Consider the following 18,044-nt stretch of genomic DNA (forward strand, 5'->3'; position numbering starts at 1 on the left):
TGTGTGATGGGTCAGTCAGTGACAGTCTGTGTGTGATGGGTCAGTCAGTGACAGTCTGTGTGTGATGGGTCAGTCAGTGACAGTCTGTGTGATGGGTCAGTCAGTGACAGTCTGTGTGATGGGTCAGTCAGTGACAGTCTCTGTGTGATGGGTCAGTCAGTGACAGTCTCTGTGTGATGGGTCAGTCAGTGACAGTCTGTGTGATGTGTCAGTCAGTGACAGTCTCTGTGTGATGTGTCAGTCAGTGACAGTCACTGTGTGATGTGTCACTCAGTGACAGTCACTGTGTGATGTGTCAGTCAGTGACAGTCACTGTGTGATGTGTCACTCAGTGACAGTCACTGTGTGATGTGTCACTCAGTGACAGTCACTGTGTGATGTGTCACTCAGTGACAGTCTGTGTGATGGATCAGTCGGTGATGTTTCCGTGTACTGGTGAGTTGGTGAAATTGACGAGAAGGAAAGATGAGCTGGTTAACATTTTGAGATTGGGGCTGACACCCAAATGCTCGTTGTGAGGAGAGTTGCCTCCTTGAAAAGTTAAACGGTCTATTTTCCCCTCTTGTCAGATGCTGATGGACTTGATGCACATATCCTGCTTTTAGAATAGGTGGGATGTTAGTGAATGACAATAAATCTGACTAAACCACAGCAATTTTCTGATAAAGTAGGTTGTTTGCAGAATTAGAGACACTCAAATGTTCTTGAATAGACTCACAGGCGGCATGATTTGAGTCATAGTCTTTGTGGGACTGACTGAGTGAATGGGTACGATACGGAAATGTTGAATCATCAGCAGCGCTTACCATGAGCTGAAAGAAAAACCAGGCTTGCTGTAGGGCTGCCTCTCGCACGTTGCTGGTACTGACCACCCACTGTAAGGCCAGTTCCTCGTGGAACAACTGCACAACACAAATAACCGTTACTAAAATGAAGAGACCACAATTCACCACCACCGCCTACTCAAGGGCAATCCGGGATGGGAAATAGATGCTGGCAAATGCCGTGAAAGGATTGAACATATACATACATGCTCTGTTCAATTAATTAAAACATGTTCACTCACAGGGGCCATACCTAGAGCCAAAAAACTTCCAAACATGCTGGGACCTCTCAGCTGACAACTACACTCTGATCTGCGAAGTTACTTGAACTCAGGCTGGCTTTACTCCTGTTAATTTAAACTTCTTGGGCTTAAGTGGGACAAACCAACTGATGTGCAGCTCCTCCTCAGAAGCAGAATGAGCTGCTTGGTATAACATTCCCGCCAGTGTCAAACAGTGCATCGTTAGGCTTACTGTCAACGATGCACCGGGAGGGAGATTTGCAAATACGTTTGATGTTGATATTTCATGAGTATTTGGAAGGCCAGCCACGTGGGAGACCCAGAGACCCAAGTGAGCACTGTTGGAAAACGGTGCTCCTATGGCCGAAGGCAAGGATAGATAGGTTTTTGAACAGTAAAGGAATTAAGGGTTATGGTGAGCGGGCGGGGTAAGTGGAGCCGAGTCCACGAAAAGATCAGCCGTGATCTTATTGAATGGTGGTGCAGGCTCGAGGGGCCAGATGGCCTACTCCTGCTCCTAGTTCTTATGTTCTTAAACACCCACTATCTTGTCACAGTACTGTCCAATAAATAAATATAGCTGTTCTTGCAAGCTTATGGACCATCAGCCATATGGAATCAATGGACCCATTATACTGGCATCGGAGCTCACCTCCAGATTCAAAATGTGGCTGATTCAGAAGAAAAGTTAAACACAAATATCTTTTGTAAGTGCATCCAAATCTGAATACCGGACTGACATTAAGTCTTGGCAGGGAGTGTTGCACTCACATTCAGGAAATCCAATGGCTGGGGCACCAAAATAATGACTTGGCCCCTGAAAGGCTCAGGTCTGAGTTTCAAATATCTACAACTATTTTAACTCTGCTCTCTCTCTCTCTCTCTCTCGAGCCAGTGGATTGTCAGTGTAACAGGTGGGTGGATGGAGTGCCGTCTGACAGCTTTGCCCCATCTCAGTCACGGCTTCGATGACAAACTCAGGTGGGATTTCCCAGATTTCAAGCACTTGTCTTCAGAAGAAGTTAAAGAACGAAAGAGTTCAGTGCTGCGGTTGGGGTGGAGAATCTGGAAAGGTCAAGTCTTAAAAAGACTAGCTAGGGTAAATGCATGGGGTTATGGGGATAGGGCCTGGGTGGGATTGTGGTCGGTGCAGACTTGATGGGCCGAATGGCCTTCTTCTGCACCGTAGGATTCTATGAGGTCAGAGAGCTTTCTCCATGTGAACTGCTCTGGTGTATCAGGTCAGTATAACCCTTGCACTGTATCAGTTCAAACGGAAATGTTTCCTTAATGGCCATTTTAAATTCTGTGGGTGAACTTCCCTAATCTGAGCACAAGTCTATAATGGGTCGAAAGTGTACTCCAAAGTATTAGAACAATCATGTTATAAAACCCTATGGAAAGCACTGCCCAAACATTTACTTACAAGCCATCACCACCTTAAACCTCAGCATGCAAGAACATTCCTGACTTTCCCAATTTACTGTAATCCACAGAAGTTTCAGGTCTACCTTTTTTGTAGAGAATCTCGGGTGACAGTGCTGTGAATGAATGAAGCCTTCCATATATGAGGACATGCGGTTGGGGCTCCGCTCAGCTGCCTGTGAAATGAGGGACAGGAGCAAGATGGTGTAGAACAGGTATTAGTGGAATGGGGGAAAAAAATGAGATGGTGAGTGTAAATAAACAGCATGAAACAGTAGGAATGAGGGATGGAGATAACTCAGGCCCAGTAGATGTTTTTCCTGCTGGCTTAATGCGTTTCTAAACTAATGCCCTAATGTCTATGGGGAGGATGTGGAGATCCTCTGACACGGCTGTTCCCAGCCTGTATGCATCTTAAAGTTGACGTAGAATTTGCAGCTTAGAACCAGGTCTTGCGGCCCAAATGTCAATATTTATGCTCCTAACGTGCTTCCTCCCACCCTACTGCATCAAACCCAATCAGTATGTTCTTCTATTCATTTCTCACTCCAGTACTTACCTAGCTTCCTCTTTAACACATCTATGTTGCCTGTCTCGACTACTCCACTGCTAACAAGTTCCACTTTCTTACCACTCTCAGGGTAAAGGGGTTTTCCTCCCCCCCACCCCCCCCCCCCCCCCCCCCCCTGGAATTCTTCACATGAATTTATTGGTGACCATAACAGAAATTGCTGGAAAATCTCAGCAGGTCTGACAGTATCTGTGGAGAGCGAATGGAGCCAATGTTTGGAGTCAGGGTGACCCTGCGTCAGAGGATCTCTGATGAAGGGTCATCCTGACTCGAAACGTTGACTCTATTCTCTCTCCACAGATGCTGTTAGACCTGCTGAGATTTTCTGGCATATTCTGTCTCAGATTCCAGCATTCACAGTATTTTGTCTTTATTATTAGTCACTGTCCTGTATTTATGCCCTTTAGTTTTGGAATCCCTCACCAGCACTCTGTCCTTCAAATAACCCCTTTTTGTAATTTTAAAGATCTCCATTTGGTCACCCATCATTCTCCTCTTTTCTACAGAAGAGACCCAGCCTGTTCGAGCTTTCCTGATACTTAGAGTTTCCAGTTCTGGTACCGTTCCAGGTAAATCTTGTTTGCACTTTCTCCCTCTATTCTATATCATTGTTGTAATCTAGAGATCTGAACTATGCAGGAAGCTCCACGATACATTCTCGCTGAGATTCAATACAAGTTTAACATAACCTCCCTGCTTGCTAATTCAATTGTCTAAAAATGAGTCTGAATGCTTTGTTTGCATTCCTTACGGCCTAATTAACCCATGCTGCTGCTTTTAATGATCTGTGAAACAGTCGCCAACTGTTGTCTATGGGAGCTGAAAATATTATTCCCAGCATGTCCTGGATTGAAATCCCCGCCCTCCAGAACGCCACAGCCCTGTGCAGGGATGCACAGATTCACAGGCTGAACGGTCTGAATTGCTGAGAGTTGCCAAGGAAATTTGGCATGTTGCCCACGACTCTCACCAACTTTTACAGGTGCACCATAGAAAGCATCCTTTCTGGTTGTAGCAGAGCTTGGTATGGCTCCTGCTCTGCCCAAGACCGCAAGAAACTACAAAGGGTCGCGAATGAAACCCAGTCCATCACGCAAACCAGCCTCCCATCCATTGACTTTAACTACACTTCCCGCTGCCTTGGGAAAAGCAGCCAGCATAATCAAGGACCCCATGCACCCCGGAAATTCTCTCTTCCACCTTCTTCCATTGGGAAAAAGGCATGAAAGTCTGAGGTCACGTACCAACCCAATCAAGAACAGCTTCTTCCCTGCTGCCATCAGACCTTTGAATGGACCTACCTCGCATTAAGTTGACCTTTCTCTACACCCTAGCTACACTGTAACACTACGTTCTGCACTCTCTCATTTCCTTTTCAGTGAACGGTATGCTTTGTCTGTATAGCGCCATCAGACTTTTGAATGGTCCGATCATACATTACATTGCACACCCTAGGTAGAGAATGACTACAACACTACATTCTGCACCCTCTCCTTTCCTTCTCCCCTATGTATCTATGAATAGTACGTATAGCGTGCAAGAAACAATACTTTTCACTGTATACTAATACATGTGACAATAATAAATCAAATCAAATCAGAAGGGTACTCCTGCTCACCGCAGGGCTCTTCCCTGCTGCTCTTCACTACTTTTCTCACACTGATTTTATCCTTTGTCAATAACAAGCGTTGGGGATCCACTAGCTTTTTAGACAGTCGACAAGTTAGTATCAGCTTCTATTTCACACCAAGCTCAAGCTCTCCCACCTCTACTCAGTGGTACACACTGGAACTACTGCTGCATTCAGCGGTTAAAGCAGTTACTTAACTAGGTTATAAGCCTGTTAGAAGCACCCATGATTCTGTATTATTTTAGAAATGATACCGGCTTCATCTTTCTACGTTCTCCCCATTCTAACCAAAGACTTCAGAAACTGGGAACTCTGATTAAAGAGTTTGCCGGGCAATGTCAAATCTGGATCATGAGCCTGTTGGGGTTAAGATTGGTGTAGTTGAGTGACTGGGCAAATGACACATCACAGAGTGATGCTGAGAAGAGGCTGATGGATGTAAAGCTGCACAAAGTTGGCCTCAACATGTGGACAGAAACCCCCCCCCCCGTCAGTGGAACAGAGGGATAGAAAATAAAATCGATGAATCAGGTGTGATTTTGGGACTGAGGCTTGTCTGTCCCGGTAGGAAGTGGCAAAAATGAGAAAGCAATCAATGTGAAGATGTTTCGATGAATGCTTCAAGATGAAAACACTGGTTTCTGCACCTGCTTTAGGTCACTGCTTGAATTGGGATGGTTTCTCCGCAAGACAGCCTTTGGCCCGCCGGGAGCGTAAGCGGAATTAACCCAGGAGTGAGAGCGATCGATCCCCTGGCAGGTAAAGGAGGCAGGGTAAGGAGGAAACACAAAGTGAAAACAAGAGTCTAGGTACAATACAGTCATTCACAGTGAGAAAAGAGAGCTGCCCGGCAGGGATATCACAATAAAACCTTCCAGCATGGACATACTTCAATGATTGGCATGGTTTTACTTTGAATTCGTCCTGGAACCTTCTGTCTTTGTCTCTTCAGATCCAAATTATATGGAGTGATTGGCAAGAATAGTGAGCTATTGTAAGTGAGCACTGATATCAATGTAACATCAATATCCAAGCCAATAAATCATAATGAAAATACAGGATTTCTAATAATCGAAGAGGCATAATTGGGAGTCTTGAATGGATACTTAGAGGCCCCATTAGAATTAGTGCATTTTATCATTTATCCAACAATTTAAGAGATGATGATGTGGAGATGCCAGCATTGGACTGGGGTGGGCACAGTAAGAAGTCTCACAACACCAGGTTAAAGTCCAACAGGTTCCTCTGGAATCACGAGCTTTCGGAGCGCTGCTCCTTCGTCAGGTGAGAGAACATTCAAGAGAAAACATTTTTGGAACAGGAATAGGCAATAAGGCAAGCAAATTTATCTCTTTTTCATGGATCAACCTTATCTGTGCACCCTCTTCCTCTCGGTCTCTTCTCTCTATAGGAACACATCTAATTATCGATTGAACTAATTTAAAGCTGTCCACTTCAACATGCTTCTGAGCAACCTGTTTTACGAATCGACTTTGATTTGAGGGAAAACTGTTGGCAGATCATTCTCCTCTCTCCCAACTTTATTTTTAACCCCTGTCCTCTGGCATTTATCCCCTTTACTGCAGAATTCTAACTTGCTTGGATCCAGGTAGTCAACTCCCCTTTAACCTGGGCTGCAGATTGCATTGTCCTGCATAATGAACTGCCTCAGAGGTAAGTAACCGCAATCTAAATGGGCAGCCATGTTGGAAGGTTGCACATTAGAAAACACCAGAGGATGTAGTCAACTAAATGGATAGCAAATGTTCTGATTTTCTGATCTGTTAGTGCGTGAATCTAATCAATAAAGATGCTAACACTTCCTGTGCAGGAGGGTAATAGACTGGGAAAGCCAGATGGCTAAATTGTGACGGGTCAAACGGCCTTTGCTGCTCTGATTCTACATTCCCTCCCCGCTGTTTATAAAGGATGTTGTCTGAGGCCTTGTGATAGCTCTCCTCCCACTGGACCAGAAGCTCCGAGTTTGAGTCCAATGTCAAGGTTTGCTGGCCATGGAAGGAGCATTCAATGCAGTTCAACGGGCTGATAATCAGCTCGGATATCTTTCCACCACTTCCCTCACAATTCCTCAAAGGGGAGGAGAAAAGTATGGGTCTGAGGATACACTAACAGCAACATAAAGGATTTTCATTTGAGATTTCAGTCATTTACAAGTTCTTCCCACTTAATTTGCAGAGTAGAACTTGGCTCAACAAATCACAGATTTGCAGAATCCCGACAGTGCAGAAGGATGCTATTCGGCCCACCGAGCCTGCACCAATAACAATCCTACCCAGGCCCTATCTCTGTAACCCCATGTATATACCCTACCAATCCCCCTGACACTAAGGGGCAATTTATCATGGCCAAGCAATCTAATCCGCACATCTTTGGATTTTTTTTTAGGTCAATTTTCTAATTTTTTTAAACCATTGTCAAAATAAAGACCGTAAGACGTTTGAAAAATAAATTAGATCGTTGCATGAAAAAGAAGTAAGTTAAAAAAATGGGGCACAGTTAGGAGTGTGGGATTCCAGGGAAACGCTATAGATTTGAAGGACTAAGCAGCCTGTTTCTTTGTTGTGACATACTGTGATTTGAATTATAAAATGCTGATCAGGAAATCTGAAAGATAGCTGGTCAGTACGATCATAACTTCTTATTAAACTCCAACATCAAGATCAGGGTTTAAACACAAATTGTTGATTGAACGTTGTACATCTCAGGACAGGCAACGTATTATTGTGATATCCCTCATTCCCAGAGCGATCAATGCATCAAGGCTCAGTCCATGCCCACCTTACCAAGTGTGAACAATATGCAGCCCCCATCTGAACGCCCAAAACTAGCAGGCTGTCAGCAAAAGAAGGGCCACATTAAATTTCTAAACCGGCGAAACTGAATGCATGAATTAGCAATCTTAACAGTGAGCCTTGAAAGTTGACAGCCAGGAGAAAGAAGTCAGAATTAAGCATCATTTGCAGAGTTCACTACCCCCTTCAGTGCTGGCTCACGTTTGGAATTATCCCTCTTTGGAGATCACTTCTTTCAGTCTGTCACACCAAACACATTGTGGCTTCATTTCATCAGCAAAAGCTAACATCCAACATCTGGTTTACAACTACTGCAGAAGATAATGGGAGTCCTCCTCTAGGTACTCCTTTCAGCACATTGCTGCCTTTTAATTCTACACAATGTACTGGACCTCAATATCATTATTAGGAAACAAACATTTGAGCCTACATCTTCTAAACTCCTAGTAAAGTGCACGGAGCGTCACGGGGGCATAGTGGTTAGCGCTGTTGCCTCACAGCACCAGGGACCCGGGTTCAATTCCGGCCTCGGGTGACTGTGTGGAGTCTGCGTATTCTCCCCGTGTCTGCGTGGGTTTCCTCCGGGTGCTCCGGTTTCCTCCCACAGCTGTGCAGGTTAGATGGACTGGCCATGCTAAATTGCCCCTTAGTGTCAGGGCGAACAAACAGGGTAAATGTGTGGGGTCACGGGGATAGGGCCTGGGTGGGATTGTGGTCGGTGCAGACTCGATGGGCCAAATGGCCTCCTTCTGCACTGTAGGGATTCTATTCTATGTAGATCGCAGAAGGTGCAGACTCTGCACAGTGACCCAAGCCGGGAATCTAACCCGGGTCCCTGGTGCTGCGAGGCAGCAGTGCTAACCACTGCTGGGACAGTCTCACAAAAAACAAGAAATTATGCAGACTTCTATTTTTTTTATTGAGAAATCGAAGTGAGTGGCTAAGGCTCAGTGCAAGAGACCAGCAAGTCAGGGGGACTAACAGGGTAAATATGTGGGGTTAAGGGGATAGGGGCCTGGATGGGATTGTGGTCGGTGCAGACTCAATGGGCCGAAAGGCCTCCTTCTGCACTGTAGGGATTCTATGCAGTCACCTGCAACATCTTTGTGAAGGGTTAACCTTCAGCCATTGAAAGGCATATGAAGTTACGCATGACATTGCTCCCTTAAGTTTCACAGTTATTACTCTTGTATTTTTTTTGTTAGAATATAAAGAGAAAAATGCTGATTCGACTCAACCAACTTATTTAGCATCTGGACTGATCTGACCATTTCCCATTATTAGATTTCTATGAGTCAATATCCAATTTATTGACTTCTCCTTAATCACACAAGGTCTTCCAAGTTATGATCTTGCAAGGTGCTTCATCAAATACTCCTAAATGTCAAGACACATAACATCCCTCCCCACACACCTACCATCCTCCAATCTGGACGTACCCTCGGAGAATTCCGAGACATTAATCAGACGTGACCTACTTTTACTAGCCCGTACTGGCTTGGATTTACTGTCTCCCATTTTCTTGATTCACTTCCTTCCCAGGGTCCAGAACTTTTTTTTTTTATTATCACAAACGGCAGACTAACCAGTTTATAACTCCCAGAGTCAAGATGGAACAGGGCCGACTGTCTGGACTTCCAGTCCCAAACTGAAGTTAAAGAGCTGTGAAAAATGCCATTTCCGTGCATGTCCCTGGATACGGCTCCATCCATTCCTCACACCTTTACAAAATATTACATTCCTCTTTTTTTCCCCCAAAAAGCAACCATTTCTTATCACTGATTTCCCTTTTCAGGATTAAAGCTGCAAGATTACAGGGCGTTCAAAGTCCGAGGCACTGTACCCGGAACAATACACGAAGCAGATAATCTGAATTTACACACAGTACGTTGCAATATCTACAATCATGTCTACAAGCATCTACAAGGGGCAACAGCGTTGTGACCAAACCCCCACCCCCCCCGCCCAAGAAAACGAGCAAATATTCTGCAAACTTCTCTGTATCACGTAAACATTTGGCCCCAATTACCCCTTCCCAAAAAAGAGAAAAGGAACTGAATTTCCACAACTGTGTTGTCTGCAACTCCTGACCTGCTGAAGTGATCTCGGTGCTTCTGCTCTGGAGGGTTGGCAGTTATACTGAAAGCTGCCAAGATGAAAGGATTTGAATACGTACGCATGTACAGATAGAGAACCAGCACAGAAGGGGTGAATAATGAGCCTCATCACAACACCTTTTGGGGGGAAAAAAACCTGCAACTCGATTGAAAAGCTTTCAAAGAAATGGAGTTAACCACAAGCAACACTGCATGTATGGTCCTCGCTGTTTCTCACACAGCACGGGGCTGTTTTTAGGACAGGTCGTTAGTCACTTTCCTTGTCTGACAATCGGAACTGGAGTGCCACCATGAATGAAATATCTGAGAGTGGGTCATCACACCATCAATACCCCAAAACTCTGTGACACAGATTATCCTGCACCTCTCCCAAGAATAGGGTACAGGTATGTTGTTTGCCTCTTTTCATGCGCACCCAGATTCATTTGATGCAGGCATCTTCACTCCCCAAGATGCCATGTTTAAAGTTTATTTATTAGTGTCACAAGTTGACTTACATTAACACTGCAATGAAGTTACTGTGAAAATCCCCTAGTCGTCACACTCCGGCGTCTGTTCGGGTACACCGAGGGAGAATTTAGCATGGCCAATGCAACCTAACCAGCTCGCGGGAGGAAACCGGAGCACCCGGAGGAAACCCACGCAGACATGGCGAGAATGTGCAGACTCTGCACAGACAGTGACTCAATCCGGGAATCGAACCCACGTCCCTGGCGCTGTGAGGCAGCAGTGCTAACCACTGTGCCACCAATGTAAGAATATCCCGCTCTTTCTCCCAGACTCATTGCCATTCTGATCTTCTTCTTATTTCCCATCCCTTGTGGAGGTTCTGTGATTTTGAAACGTCCCTTCCCCTTATCACAATATTCTTTTAAATGGATTGACCACAGATTGGACAGCTGTAAATCAATCAATCAATCCAGAACACCGGAATTCTTCATTTAGCATCCAGTTGTCAAGTTCCCTCTGTGAAGTCCATTATTCTGAAGTGACAGCTAAATCAGTTCGTCCTATCTGCATCATTACTAAGACAAGTTATCTCCAACAGCGAGGACCCTACATGAAACAGTGCTTATATGAAACGGTGCTTCTTGATAAGAGCTTTTTGCTTCCACCAACATTTATATCCGCAAATAGCAAGACAATCTTTAAACAGGAAGCAACAGAAAGCTATTAGGTCAGAGGTCTATAGAAACACACACATAGCGCTGCCACATATGTTATAGGGAGGGCAATCTACAGGAACACACACAGAGCACTGTCTGTAAGGTCAGTAATCTACAGGATCAGATACACATCATTGACTGTAGGATCTCTCTTACACACTAAACCTATCAAATCAGTAATAGTGGGGTTTATACGTTAAGCCACCTCCAAACACTGAGTGATACTCGCAATATTAATAATCTGCAGGAACATTTCGATATATATATAAATATATATCTAAAATATATATAGAGCACTATCTGTAATGCACAGGAGCAAACACATTGATACCTGGACCAGTACAGGTGCTATCCACCTATTTTTAGATTTCCAATACATAAACATTTGGCCTTACTTTGCAACCCATGATTTTTGTAACCTCATCATCTGGTGTTGTTGGTGTTGTGGCAAGATCTGGATTGCTGTTGCTGATGCTCTTGGAGCGGGACAGGTTTAGACTGGTAGGCCTGGCAGTAGCACGGGACAGAGTGGCGTACTGAATGGGACCTCCATATGAGGGGTTGCTTGGTCCTGCAACAGGAGAATAAAACAAATTTCAGGATAGTCTGGTCACTACATTTGTTTAGCATCTTGGTAGCCGTGCAACGTAAACAAAAAAGTTACAATTTAATGTGACATTCAGCCATTGTTCATCCCCTTCAGGAATTGAGCCCAAATTCTCGGCTAACAATTCAGCATCGCAGTGAGGGAGCGCTGTGCTGCCAGAGGTGCTGCTTTCCCAATAAACCATTGAACCAAGGGCATGTCTGTCTTCTCAGTTGATCATTAGAACAAAGAAAATTGCAGCACAGGAGCAGGCCCTTCAATCCACCAAGCTTGCACCGACCATGCTGCCTGTCTGAACCAAAACCCCCTACTCTTCCGGGGACCATATCCCTCTATTCCCATCCTATTCATGTATTTGTCCAGACGCCCCTTAAAAGTCACTATCGTATCCGCTTCCACTACCTCCCCCGGCAGCGAGTTTCAGGCACCCACCACCCTTTGTGTAAAAAAACTTGCCTCATACATCTCCTTTAAATCTTGCCCCTCGCATCTTAAACCTGTGCCTCCCTAGTAATTGACTCTTCCACCCTGGGAAAAAGCATCTGGCTATCCACTCTGTCCATGCCCCTCATAATCTTGTAGACTTCTATCAGGTCGCCCCCTCAACCTCCGTCGTTCCAGTGAGAACAAACCAAGTTTCTCTAACCTCTCCTCATAGCTAATGCCCTCCATACCAGACAACATCCTGGTAAATCTTTTCTGTACCCTTTCCAAAGCCTCCACATCCTTCTGGTAGTGTGGCGACCAGAATTGAACACAATATTCCAAGTGCGGCCTAACTAAGGTTCTATAAAGCTGCAACATGACTTGTCAAATTTTTAAATAAGCCCATGCCACTATTTTGAAAGCAGACAATCTTTACCCCTCAAACAACACCAGGTCAACTGGCCTATCCCATATCCTGGCAGAATAAGGGGTCACGGTCTCAGGATTCCTCACTCAGAGGGTGGTGACCTGGGGAATTCTCCACTACAGAAGGCCTGCGGATGCCAAATTACTGAATGTATTTAAGAAGGAAATAGATTTCTCGACATGAAAGGTGTCAAGTGTCTGGGAGTACGGGGAGAGCGCTAGAGCATGGGGTTGAGAAAGAGGGTCAGCCATGATCGTGTTGAATGGCGGAGCAGGCTCGAAGGGTTGAATGGCCTACTCCTGCTCCTATTTCCTATGGTCATTATTACATCAATGTTTGTGGGAGCTTGCTGTGCGCATTTTGACTGCTGTGATCCCCACAGTACAAGAGAGATTACATTTCAAAAATACTTTATTGTCTGTAAAGTGCTTTGGGTTGTCCTGAGATCATGAAATACTTGATATGAATGCAAACATTTAAAAATCACTCCAAAATTTGACAACAGATCTGCAACCACTAGTGTAAAGTTGTGCATTTCAAAATGCTCTTTCCAGGGAAAGCACACGATTGGAAAGCCAAAATCAGGCAGCTTTAAAGAATCTCAGCAGCCTTATTCTTGGACAGAAGATGGTGGGTCTGCGCTCCCATATCAACTCCAGGACCTTAGTGCCTAATTAATGCTCAGACTCCAGTGGAAAAGCAGGGGGCAAAAATCTCTCAGTAAAACGAAGGAGATAGTCATCAACTTCAGGAAACGTAGTGGAGGACATGCCCCTGTCTACATCAACAATGATGAAGTGGAGATGGTCGAGAGCTTCAAGTTTCCAGGTGTTCAGATCACCAACAATCTGGTCCCTCCACACCAACGTTCTAGTTATGAAAGCTCAACAACATCTCTACTTTCTCAGGAGGCCAAGGAAATTTGGCTTGTCCGCTACGACTCTCCAATTTTTACAGATGCGCCATAGAAAGCATTTTTTTCAGGATGTATCACAGCTTGGTATGGCTCCTCCCCCTTCTCTATTCCCGCAACCCCACACGTGTCCTACTAATTTCCCTAACCTGCATATCTTTGGACAATAAGAGACAACTTAGCATGGCCAAACCACCTAACCTGCACATCTTTGGACACCAAGGGGCAATTTAGCATGGCCAATCCACTTAATCCGTACATCTTTGGACACTAAGGAGCAATTTAGCATGGCCAATCCACCTAACCTGCGCATCTTTGGACTGTGGGAGGAAACCGGGGCACCCGGAGGAAACCCAGGCAGACATGGGGAAAATGTGCAAACTCCACACAGACAGTGACCCAAAGCTGGAATCGATCCAGAAGCGAATGACCCAATTAATATGTTTTCTACGTAATCTGCTGGTTAAGGGAGAATACGCTGGGGGAGGAGAATTCCCTGATCTTTAACAACCACCTGAAACACCACAAACAGATTCAATGCATCATCTAATGCTAGCAGCTCTGCCAGTGTAGCCCTCCTTTAGTACTGCACTGAAATATCAGCCTGGATTGTGCGTTTAACTCCCGGAGTGAGGTACAGAATACTGAGTCAGAAGTCCTGTCCGTCTGTCTGTCAGTCAGTCGCCTGTTCAAGTAGACTGCAAAAAGCTGAAATGGGCAGACAATAGTTTTTGGATGCAGTATACCATCCCTCTTCTGCATTTTATAATTATATTCCTAAAGCAAACGAATGAGAATTTCGCAAACCCTTGCGACGTTACAGGGATTAAAAGTTTTAGGCACGCTAAAGACAGGACACGAATACAATGGAAGGTGGAAAACTCAATATTCCAATAACAGGGCACAGCTGATGTCATAAACCACAGCAATCCTATAACTCTCATAGCCAAAAGATAAAATTAATGCCCTGAATAAAAGGAATGGAATTGTACACTGTCAAAACATAATAGTGTTGCCAATTGCCATGTCATTGCTAAGCACCTGTATTTATTTTTGTAACTAAGGCTGGAACACTGGATTACCTGATTAATCATTTATTTCTGAAAATGTACACGAGGAACAAAATGTCACTTTTCTATGTAACTGAGGTGAGGCAGAAAATGAATAATTATTCAGATCTAATGGCCTCATTTTTAATAATGTAATCACGTGATGTCTGGGAGTTCAGGAGACCTAAAATAACTGAGTCTGGCCCTTCTGGCTATCCAAAATCAATCTTAGTGTGTTTATGAACCCGTGGGTAAGTCAGTTGCTGTTACTCCCATCAATCTCTCCTGCTACTGCCTGGTCAGCCCATTGGCGAAGTCCTCCACTTTTACTTTGTACAGCTGTGATCTGCCCAGTCGGATATTAGGCGGCACAGTGACACAGTGATTAACACTGCTGCCTCACGGCACCAGGGACCTGGGTTTGATTCCCGGCTCGGGTCACTGTCAGCGCAGAGTCTGCACATTCTCCCCGTCTCTGTGTGAGTTTCTTCCGGGTGCTCCCAGTTTCCTCCCACAGTCTATAAGACGTGCCGGTTAGGGTGCATTGGCCGTGCTAAATTCTCCCTCAGTGTACCCGAACAGGTGCCGGAGTGTGGCGACTAGGGGATTTTCACAGTAACTTCATTGCAGTGTTAATGTAAGCCTACTTGTGACACTAATAAATTAACTAAACATGTCACAACCAGCATAACAGAGCAACCTTAATTTGCCAATCCAATCCTCAGTGGTCAGTTACAGTAAGATCTAAATCGATTGTGCGTAACAATTACAGCAAACTCACTTTTGCAAATCGAAAATGAAATTCAAGTTCACTTTTTGACACTGGGGAAAAAAAACATTTCTGACTTCCAGGAATATAATCACCGAAAAAAACAAAATTCTCATCAGCCAAAGCCTATCGTGGTACTAAAGGATTGACTAACTGGCACAAGGCAGAGAGTGGGGAGAAAAGGGTCCTTTTCAAAATGGCAGCTGGTGACTAGTGGACTTTTTAACTTTATACATCAATGATCTAGATGAAGGAACTGAGGGCATGGTGGCTAAGTTTGCAGATGATACAAAGATAGGTAGCGGGACAGGTGGTATTGAGGAGGCAGGGGGGCTGCAGAAGGACTTGGGCAGGTTAAGAGAGTGGCAAAGAAGTGGCAGATGGAATAGAACATGGGAAAGTTTGAGGTTATGCACTTTGGTAGGACTAGAGGTTTAGACAATTTTCTAAATGGGGAGAGAATCCAGAAATTGGAAGCGCAAAAGGACTTGGGAGTCCGAGTTCAGGGTTCGCTTAAGGTTAACTTACAGGTTGAGTTGGGAGTTAGGAAGGCAAATGCAATGTTAGCATTCATTTCAAGAGGACTAGAATACAAAAGCAGTGATGAGCTTTATAAGGCTCTGGTCAGACCACATCTGGAATATTGAGCGCAATTTTGGGTCCTGTATCGAAGGAAGGATGTGCTGGCCTTGGAGAGAGTCCAGAGGAGATTCACAAGAATGATCCCAGGAATGAAAGGCTTGATCTATGAGGAGCGTTTGAGCACTCTGGGTCTGTACTCGATGGGATTAGGACGAGGGGGGGGGGGGATCTCATTGAAACATACAGAGTACTGAAAGGCCCGGATAGAGTGGACATGAGGAAGACGTTTCTATTAGTCGGAGAGACTAGGATCTGAGGGCACAGCCTCAGAGTAAAGGGCGACCCTTTAGAACCGAGATGAGGAGGAATTTCTTCAGCCAGAGGGTGGTGAATGTGTGGGATTCATTGCCACAGAAGGCTGTGGAGGCCAGGTCATTGACTGTATTTGAAACGGAGTAGATAGGTGCTTGATTGGTAAGGTGATCAAAGGTTAGGGGGGGGGAAGGCGGGAGAATGGGGCTGAGAAACATATCAGCCATGATCGAATGGCAGAGCAGAACTCAATGGACCGAATGGCCTAATTAAGAGGACAGCACGGTGGCACAGTGGTTAGCACTGCTGCCTCACAGCGCCAGGGACCCGGGTTTGATTCCTGGCTTGGGTCACGGTCTGTGCGGAGTCTGCACATTCTCCCCATGTCTGCATGGGTTTCCTCCGGGTGCTCCGGTTTCCTCCCACGGTCCGGAAGACATGCTGGTTAGGGGATTGGCCGTGCTAAATTCTCCCTCAGTGTACCCGAACAGAGGCCGGAGTGTGGCGACTCGGGGATTTTCACAGCAACTCCATTGCAGTGTTAATGTAAGCATACTTGTGACTAATAAACAAACTTTAACTTTGTTCCTATATTTTATGGTCTTAAATGGGCAGTGCTGTTCCTGTATCCTGGTGGCATTGTTGAGTGAAGTGTATATAACTGAATATAATTTGGGATCTCTGCACGAGCTTACAGAAAAACTTGGAATGTAGTCAGGGAAATTCATGACCAATTCGCCGCAAGCGGATTTTATAGCTCAGTTTAATGTTAAATCACATCTGATTAAAATCTGTTCTCAACACCTGTGTGTAGGACTCATAGCTGTTTTAAAAGTTTACTTCTTGGATTTCAAGATGTGAATCCAGTTTTTGTGCACACACACACACACACCCATCTCCCGTGGTGTTGTAGATGCATTCTCAATTGAAATGGGACTGAGAGGTAATTGGGTCAAGGAGCACAACGTAATTCAGTCATAGAGGTTTACAGCATGGAAACAGGCCCTTCGGCCCAACTTGTCCATGCTGCCCTTTTTTTTAAAACCACCAAGCTAGTCCCAATTGCCCACATTTGGCCCATATCCCTCCATACCCATCCCACCCATGTGGCTGTCGAAACACTTTTTAAAAGTCAAAATCCTCATTTTAAAGTCTGACGCTCTCCCTTATCTGTTGTAAATTTCATCATAAATCCCCATTCCACATTTGATAATGGTTACTGCAAATGGATATTTTAGCCTTGGGTTCTCACCGAGTGGATGATTAGCTATCTCAGTTGTACTGAGGTGAGCGTGTCTCAATAGCCAGTACTAGTCTGTATATTGTACCAGAACAAACACAGCGTGCACAATTATTTATACATACCAGAGAATGGGGGACAGTGGTCAGTGTCTGGAAGATGGAACATATAATGTATGTAGGAGACTAGCAAGCTGTTGCGTCCATGAAGATCTTGATTTCCTTCCAAGTTCTTGTGGATCTGATTGATGAGTTGAGCCATTACCTCAAAAGCAGCTCGACCCAGGTTTACTGAAATGGAAAAAAATATTTGGAGGCTTTATCTTTATTTCCAACTTCCTGTGGAGTGAAATCATGCGGTTTGATATCAGCTTGGACTGGTTTAAAGCTCCTGACTTACTTTAATACACAAGTTAGCTCATTTATAAAGAGTTTCAGACCTTATGGTGGCACAATGGTTAGCACTGCTGCCTCACAGCGCCAGGGAGCCGGGTTCAAATCCGGCCTCGGGTCACTGTCCGTGTGGAGTTTGAAAATTCTCCCCATGTCTGCGTGGATTTCCTCCTACAGTCCAAAGATGCGCGGGTTAGGTTGATTGGCCATGGTAAAATGCCCCTTACTGTCAGGGGGATTAGCAGGGTGAATACATGTGGTTACGGGGATAGGGCCTGGGTGGGATTGTGGTCGGTGCAGACTCAATGGGCCAAATGGCCTCCTTCTGCGCTGTAGAATTCTATGCTTCTATGCTTAATTAAAATGGCAAAGACTGTATGTTGATATGGAACAGTGTGATTTCACCCTATTCAAGTGTTTGAAAAGATCTCAGTAACTCCAAGATCATGACGACACATGAAAATTTCTTCAGAGTGTATGTTCCTCCAGGTTTTGTAGCTAAAGAAGTCGACAAAACTGACAGTAAAGGAAGCAGCTGG

General features: G+C 44.9%; 1 protein-coding gene across 6 annotated transcripts in view; it reads right to left on the bottom strand.

The window, feature by feature from the left end:
• The window catches only part of dock6 (dedicator of cytokinesis 6), a 226,535-nt gene that overhangs the window by 81,031 nt on the left and 127,460 nt on the right, over window positions 1–18,044 (bottom strand). For 4 of the 6 annotated variants that reach the window (XM_078234904.1, XM_078234899.1, XM_078234900.1 and 1 more), the window contains exons 21-25: window positions 17,239–17,403; window positions 11,184–11,359; window positions 5,340–5,444; window positions 2,578–2,667; window positions 807–902 (exon numbers count right to left, since the gene is read on the bottom strand). In XM_078234904.1, coding sequence (XP_078091030.1) covers window positions 807–902; window positions 2,578–2,667; window positions 5,340–5,444; window positions 11,184–11,359; window positions 17,239–17,403 — 632 coding nt within the window. The remainder of the gene's footprint in view (window positions 1–806; window positions 903–2,577; window positions 2,668–5,339; window positions 5,445–11,183; window positions 11,360–17,238; window positions 17,404–18,044) is intronic. The other 2 variants (XM_078234903.1, XM_078234901.1) reach the window with 1 other exon arrangement.

Source organism: Mustelus asterias, chromosome 19 (genome assembly GCF_964213995.1).
Source record: "Mustelus asterias chromosome 19, sMusAst1.hap1.1, whole genome shotgun sequence".
NCBI classification, from domain to species: Eukaryota; Metazoa; Chordata; class Chondrichthyes; order Carcharhiniformes; family Triakidae; genus Mustelus; species Mustelus asterias.